Genomic DNA, 8,181 nt, shown 5'->3' with positions numbered 1-8,181 from the left:
GCTCTGCAATTTAAAGATTATTACTTTCCGTCTTTATTTTTGTTTTCAACGCAAAGATAAGATGTGTTAAGATGTTCAACTTTTGCTGAGAGCGGGTCCGCACTATTGGCTGAACACCACAGTGCAGTTTGCAGTTGACCATCTCTGCGGCTTCACATTATCTTTGCCAGTCTGCATTTCGCCGTTCAGCTCCGCCTCTTGTTCAAAGCGTCATCGGTATCCGGAAATTGACAATCCCGTGATGTTCGGGGAATGTTAGCCTAGCGTCGGAATGACTAGAGCGCCTCTCTTTGGTCTTAAAACTTTTTTCAGCCGTTACTGACAGTTAGTTTTTCAGTTCCGTCGTCGTCTACAAACATGGGGATCCCGGGGACTCGAACGCTGTCGAAGGATGTATCCCTCCGCCCGGACTTTAACGGGAGGACGACTCCCGCAGGACCTAGCAGGATGCTGCTCAGTTAGCCTCGCCAGAGACCGAGGTCAGATTTATGTGCCACACAAGCTAGGAGGCTAGTTAAGACGTTGTGGCATAGTAATTACGTTAAGTTGCTCAGACAAGAAAGTGTGAAAGATGTCGCGATTTGTGTTGCAAGAGCTGTCGGATTTCAGGGACTATACAGGCGGTCAGGAGCTGGCTGACATGGTTAACCCGTCAAACAGCGAGCACCAAAACACTCTGTCAAATGTTCGTGTGAGCCCCGATGGACGTCACATCCATATCATCCTCCGCAAGCCCAAGGTTGGTCTTATGACTTTTGACAAGTATGAAAGACCTCAGCTGGCTCAGAGCCAAAAGAAGCTGGATTTATGGTCGACACGAGCCGTTCCCATCGTGGATATTTTGTATTTGGACCATCATAATAACAGCAGCGGGCTCACAGGCACAGCGGCCGTTGCAGTGGTTTATGAGAATGGAAAAGCCGAGTTTTGGAAGTTCCAGGAGAGCAAGGCAGGCTGGCATCTCCTGCAAACATCGGATCTGTGCAACAGCCCCCGGGCCAGAGTGGTGTCTGCCTGTACGTGCTTCAATCTGATCATCTGGTGCGAGGAGCGGCCAGCCTCAGAGAGCTCCCCTGCCCTCAGCTCCACAAGAAATAAACTAAGGTACTGTGTTTGCAGACGTGACTTTCAGGTGGAGGAGGGCACTGTCAGCTTGGGAGGGGTGAGAATCACCCTTCATAACAATCCTAAATTCACTGTGATCGGCTCTGGTGAATGTGTGCATCTCCTTCCCGACTTGAAAGTGAAGCCGCTGCTGAGCATCTCCAAATTTTTCCTCTCCTGGTCACCTCACCGCGACTCCTTCACGGTTAGCACCACATGTAAAAACACCCCCATAAAAAAGCTTTCAGCCAAAGAGTCCGACTTTAAGAAGCTGGTCACTGACTGTTTAGGGTATTTGTCAGCTCTCGAGCCACCCGAGATCTACAACTTCTCTCCTACAGGCTGTGGAGGCCTGCTGCTGCTGCTCAGCACAGGCTGGCTGTGTCTCCTGCAGAAAGACGGCATCCTCCGGCAGGTGTACAAACTGGCCGACAACTGTTTGGTAAAATATGGCACTCACACCAGCATTTGTATGTACCAGAACATCCTGGCGCTGGTAATAGGCCATACACTGCATCTAATAGACTTGAACTGTGGCAGAGAGCTGGAAAAGATTTTATTGAAGAGAGAGGGCTTATTATATGCCAACCAGGCTGAAATATGGACTCCGCATCTGCTCTCACAAACTGGACTTCTTGTGGCAGTGAGCAGGGAAAGGGACTCCAGAGAATGCAGCTCTAAAATGAAGCCTCTGGATTTCAGTACATCGGAGATTATTCATCCTGGAGCCCAACTGGTTGAAGCTGTCTTCGAGGAGGCCTGTAAATACTACCAGCAGAGGAGCCTGAGCAGCACCCAGCTCACCGTGGACTCGCTGAAGAAAGGAGGTCGATTCCAAGCTCCCATCTCTTTGGCCTCCATCCTCAGGAACTACCTCAGCACAGGTCTGAGGATTAAGGGTGCAGACGTGTCGCAGAACGGAGGAGGTGAATGTATGATGGGGCAAGACAAGCTAATGGGCTCTCTGGAGGCTGAGCTTAAGGCTCTTGTCTCTCTGGAGGAGGTGAAGGGGAGTTTAGTGAGGGCAAGTGTTAAAGAGGTGGAGGCTGCGTGTGAGACTCTTGTGGAGAAAGAAGTGTCGAGGCTTCTGTCGTCCTCTGAGCTGCATAAAGAGGCTCTGCTCTACCTAAACTCCATCTTCAGCATCTTCCCCTGCCATGCGTGGAGGGCTACACAGGCTGCGCTGAAGCTGCACTACAACGGAGAAGGCTCTCTGTCCAGTAAGGCTCCCCCAGATGTGTGGAAAACTGTTTTAAGTCCTTCTCCAAACTTCAGCCCCTCAGCCTCCCTGCTGTTTGCAAATGGCCAGCCAAAACACAATCACAGTCTCAAAGGTGATCACAGTCATAAAGCCAAACCTCCCGCCTCCAACCATCCTGCTGCCCTGCCGGTGTTTGAGCTGCTCTGCCAATCGGTTTTTCACTTCCAGCCCAGCTGGCTGCCCCAGTTCCTGGAGCTTGCCCAGCAGCAGCAGGGCTCTGCGGGTCTGGGCCTGAGCCTGGCTTCTTCCTCCTGGGGCTTTTCCGGCGGGAGAGGAGGGGAGGGCGGGGAAAACAACGTGCCGCTCTATAAACGAGCTCTGTGCATCTTGTCCAGCTTGAACCCAGACAGAGACCAGCACCAGGACTTGGAGGTGGAGCTGCTGCTGGTCAGTGGACGCCCTAACGCCATTTTGCAGGCACTGAGGATCCTAATGGGCAAGCAGCAGTGGGAGCGGGTCACCAAGGTGGCCCAGCAGTTCTCTAAGCAGAGTCCGCTGCTCAACAAGGAGATTTTCACCACTCTGCTTTGCGAGGTGACTCATCACAGAGACCTGGACCCTTACCTGGACCTGCTGTGGACATTGTGCCCTGAGGATTTCACTGTCACCACCATCCTTAACTTGGTGCTCAAAAACCTCCCTTCCCCTAACACTCTGTCCCACGCCTCTTCTTTCTCCATGTCCTATTCAGCCTCCCCATCTGTTGCTCCTTTTGCACACTCTCACAGCAGCCAGTTGACCATAGGGCTGCTGAAGCCACTTCTGAGAAAAGTTCTTCAGAGGGAGACCAAGCCCAGCCAGCGTTATGCTGACATTCTCCAGTCGCCATCGTACCCCCCTCCAGCTCTTCCCCGTCAGCCCACGGAGCAGCCCAGGACTGTCACGGATCCCAGCAACACCAACATCACCCCAGCTCTTCTCGCAGAAACACCCGAGCAGCAGTTGTCCACACACGCAACTATTCAAAGGGCCAGGGTGGCACTGCCCGCTAACCCAGTCGGATTTACATAAGAAAAAAAAAAAAAAATGAACAAACTGGGCAGTTTCCACACATAATCAGACCAAAATGTGTGTCAACAATCATATTAAAATGAAATAATATGAATATGTTACAGGTATCATCAGTGAAATGCAGTTAACTGACATATTTGATTGTTTTTTTTTAAAAAGCCAATTGATACATGACTACTACAAGCTATGAAATGACTACTGAAGATCCTACCAGTGTAAATACTTCAGGTAATTTTAAGTTTCATTGTGTATATATACTGTATCTGCAGTGTTATTTATCGCCTAAGCCTTAATTGCACGTGAATGCAAATGCTTTTACATTAGTAACCTTAACCCCCCCCAAAGAATAAACGGAAAGAAAATGTACAGTATACTGTGTAAACATGGTGTAACCCTGCTTGCTCCAGTCTAATCATCTGATGAACGGCCCTCTTCAGAAAGCTCCCCTGCCTCTCAGCTCCACAACGATAATTATAGGTAGCGTATCTGTAATGTTATTTATCTCTTAACCCTTAACCGCGCGTGCATGAGCATGACCTGCCTCTAAGCAGATTCAACCTCAATCAGAAAATGTTTCATGTTCGGCTCCTCAGTCAAAAACAAAACTACAAATCCTGTTCCTGGGCCTTATAATGAAAGGGTAATAATGATAAGATAGATGTCTTAGAATTGTAGTCTTTTCACTCGCTGATACGCTATCTTAGAGTAGATAAACTACTGAGTGAATTCTAATAAGCTGGCCTTTGGTTTTGCTTGTTGTTGGTGAGGTAAGAGGAGCGAGGAAACTAGGGTGGGGTCAAGGTTCCTTTGTCGACTTTTAGTTTCACATTTAACTTGTTGCATGTGGTTAAACATTAACCTGCTTTTGATTGACTCAATTAGACTTGGCGAACTCTACTATCTGAACCCATAACAGTCCGCTTGTCCGTGTTGTGCTTCTGCTTTTCCTCCCCCGTCATCCATTTTCCTCTCAAGACTCCATCTTGTCCGCTCGGCTCCCTCTCAGCGCCCGACTCGAAAGGACATTCCAGACGAAATCCCCTGTAAAAGTGACTCACAGTTGGACTCCCAATTCAATTTCGGTGGTAATCTTGTTAGGATTCCAGTGTGTGGGGGTGTGTGCGGGACATGTTGTGACCACCACAGGCACCCTGCTCCTGGCGTGAGGTCACACACGTCCTCCTTCACGGACCCAGTGAGGAAAATGTTATTAGAGATGATAGATCTTGTGGATTCTTGCCCCTGCACTTTAATATCACAGCAGTCAGTATTGTTTGTGTCGTGCTTTTTGACGCATCTGTTGAAATTGAGGTTCTCTGATTAAGAGCTGTAAACAAAGGTACGCCGAAGTGCCAGTCGTGTTCGATGCTTTTATGTTTTTAACGCCGACTATTTGAGTGGACTAATGAGAGTAATTGTTTTGTTTTTTTTCTCTAGATTTTACTAGATCTTTATTTATTTTGTGACAATCTTTTGAAGACTACTAGAATGATAACTTTAGGCCCTGTACGGGTGCGGTCCTGAAAGAATTCCGACATCTCTCGTGTGCTAAGTGACAATCGGACTCCAAAATGCTGCGTAACGGAACAGTTAGTGCCTTTCACATTGCTGCTCTTCATTTGCAGGGTGGTGTCACATTTCTGCCGTGCCTCCTCAGCATAACTCATGGCAATCCAGAGAGAACTGACAGTGCATGAAAGGATCTGCTCTCTGTTTTGTTAGAATACGATTATGTGGCTGACCCTTTGCCTCTTCAATCAAAGGCCTTTGATTAACTCAGCATCGGTAAGAAACCGTGTTTCATCAGTAAGGTCTAGCCGTGAAGAGCACATCAGAATCCGCTCAGCCGGTTTCAGTTCAGCTCACTGACTTCTGCACATGTACATGTAGATTCTCTGGGAAATTACCAGACTTCCCCACACAACCTGATTTTCACGGTTTGAATGTTTGATGTTTATTGGCTGATTGTTGTTACTAAATGTGAATTCTGCCTTCATATCCACATTGCAACCTTGTTTACTTTTGGCATTGCTCACTTTAGGCAGTATTTGAAAGGAAAATTGTCTACGTATTTATGAGAAGATGTTGTACGCTATTAAACTAAATTGAAATCCATTTGCCGTCTGCGGTTTGATATTTTTCTCGCTGTTCTATATTTGTACAAAGTAATGCAATGTGTGTGGGACGAGAAAAATCTAAGCTTATAAAGTCTTATTGAGACTGGACTTTTTATTGCACTTTGGTCGTTTTTAATCCACAGGGAACTAAATAAATTGGTAGTCAGTTGGCAATCTGCCCGCTCATCTTAACATGTGTCATTGATACTTGCCTGCCAAGTTTCTGCTTGCATAGATTGAAGAAGTTCTGGTTTGTTCAGCTCTGTCGGCACGTTCCTTTTCCACTGCTTTACATCAACAAGCCGACGAATCACACACTGTTCAGTCTCCAGCAGGTAAACAGTGGAGGGCCTTCGGTGTTACTGTAGTGTTAAACGGTCAGGGCCTATAGTAGGAATGTTCAGTTGTTACACTTTCAGCCTCTTAACTGACGCTAATACTGCAGATGTGGGACACTCACAGTGAACAGCCAACTTCCACGCCGGAATGCAAAGCTACAATCGCAGAGGAAGATGTGGAAAGAAGGGGTTAAAGTCCTCTGGCTTTGTTGTGAGAGGGACCTGGTAAGAGGTGCCTTTTCTTTTTCTTTTTTTTTTATCCCCCAAAGGGCAACGAAACAAAGGAGATGTGCTGAAACTGGCAAAATCTGATACCCTCCATCCCTCTTTCTTACACTTTAGCTCACTGTTTTCCCACAGATTGATTTTTCTTTCTTCACCCAGCGTCTCGTATTACAAGGTTTGGAGTCACATTGGTGCTGTAACGCCATCGATTCTCACGTTCTAATTATAGATGGCACCCTGGTAAACAATGCATGTAAACACAAGCTGGTCAGCCCTCCCAGCTGTTCTGTCCTCTGTTTGTCTTTGAGCAGCTGAAAGTATCTTACAGAGTCGCACATATTAGTGCATCACTAGAGGGACGGCTGCATTAAAACACTTTCATCATGTGTGTGTGCGTTAGTTAATACACAACAAAGTTAGGATGGATCAAAAGACTTTTGGTGAAGTAGCGGAGTTCTACACATTAAAGTTGATATCATTTACAAATTGGATAACTGTAATGCTACTTTGGGTTCGTCTCCTCCTCCTTCATTGTTTAATTTGTGTACTGATTGGTCAAACATGCAAACAACCGAGGATGAGAAATGCATTTGCACTGTTGGAGACGGATTGCTTTTGAAGCTCACCATCCATTCGAAGAGGTAACATTATGTTCTCACTGTTGCTTTGTTTGGACTCAGCGCAGTCACCAGGTGCCCTTTAAATTCCCCAAGTCTATATTGAAGTCGTTTCCATTCCAATAACAGCCACAGAGGTTAGCGCTGAAGGTGAAAGTAAAACATGCCATCAGTAGTTTTGATTCATTGACACCATTTTTCTCCTCTGAAAAATCATTTCCAGAAGCTTTGATTTTATTCAGATTGTTTCACTTTGAAATAAAAGTAAAGTAAAAGCGAGTTTTTTTTAAGTGTGTTGTTCATTTGTTGGTAAACCTGTGCCTAACTGAACCCATTTGATGTATTTATGAAAGGCACAAATCTGTACAAATAAGGCACCACAGTTGGTGAGAGTCAGAGGGAAAGTCAGGCCGTGAGGTTGTGACAATTTTCCATAGAGGAGTCAAAATTCTGTGATGGCTTATATTTAAAGACGGAGGTTTTTTTAGGTGTTTGCTGAAATCAAATCATATTGTGTGCACCATCGACACAATACTTTTAATATGCAAATAATCTTAAATTCAAGCATATTACGACACCCCTGATCTGACCTCGGTGGACAATTTCTGAAGATAACTGTGCTCGTTGCTTGGCTGAGTTTGAACGTTTCTGCTGAAAAGAATCAAACAAATCTCCAAACTGGCACACACACCTCTCTACTGGAGATTACGGCAGCCTCAAGCTGCTTATAATCATATACTAATGGATGCTCCTGAACACTTTATTCTAGTCATTTTTCCTTTATCTATTCAGGAAATAGTAGCTTTTGAGATTTAAAATCTCTTGTCCAAGGATTCTGGGTCAAGATGGACAGCGCTTCAGATCAGAGGGCATAACATAAAATTGCATACACAAAGTACACAAAATGACATGCTGATATCATAAAAAGTAACTAAATGGGCCATAAAAAAATCTAAAAGCTTTCAAAATAGTTAAGCCACAACATCCCTGCACAAGCAGTCTCCACTGTATTTACTGAATTCTGAGTCCAAACTAAAAGTAAATGTGAAAAACTTTAAAGAGTCAGAAGTTTCAGGATGCTTTATATTAATATACACTGTATCACATGAGTGGGGACTTGTGCTGTTTGCATGGACTGTGCCAATAACTGGGATGCGTGATGCTAATCATGATCACAGGACACACCATCTGTCTGCTACAGTGAAAAATAATGCTATATACCAGTGTGTCTGTGTAATATGTAGTTATGTGTAGCCTGTTTTTAACGGTTTGAAAAATACAACCATATGAATCATGCGTCTATTGCCATGACCCTTCATTACAAAGTTTATGGAATGCATCTTCAGTCTTATGGTTGATAAATGTTCACGTGCTAGAAAAAAAAAAAAAAAAAGTTTCAAATGTGTGCACTGTGAAAGCACAATCATGCCTTTTGTGTCCATTAGAAGCCCATCTCAGATTAATCTCATGTGACGGCTACAAGGTGAAGAACGGCGAGCTCACTCAAC

At 45.3% G+C, this 8,181-nt stretch overlaps 1 protein-coding gene across 1 annotated transcript; it reads left to right on the top strand.

The window, feature by feature from the left end:
* Positions 1-227: 227 nt before the first annotated feature.
* Positions 228-5,491, top strand: hps6 (HPS6 biogenesis of lysosomal organelles complex 2 subunit 3). Its single transcript, XM_075478244.1, has one exon. It carries the CDS (start codon positions 572-574, stop codon positions 3,374-3,376), a length of 2,805 nt encoding a protein of 934 aa, XP_075334359.1. The 5' UTR covers positions 228-571; the 3' UTR covers positions 3,377-5,491.
* Positions 5,492-8,181: the final 2,690 nt, after the last annotated feature.

This window comes from Odontesthes bonariensis, chromosome 2 (genome assembly GCF_027942865.1).
Source record: "Odontesthes bonariensis isolate fOdoBon6 chromosome 2, fOdoBon6.hap1, whole genome shotgun sequence".
NCBI lineage: Eukaryota > Metazoa > Chordata > Actinopteri > Atheriniformes > Atherinopsidae > Odontesthes > Odontesthes bonariensis.
The sequence above is the reverse complement of the archived record's forward strand: the minus strand, read 5'-3'. Positions and strand labels throughout refer to the sequence as shown.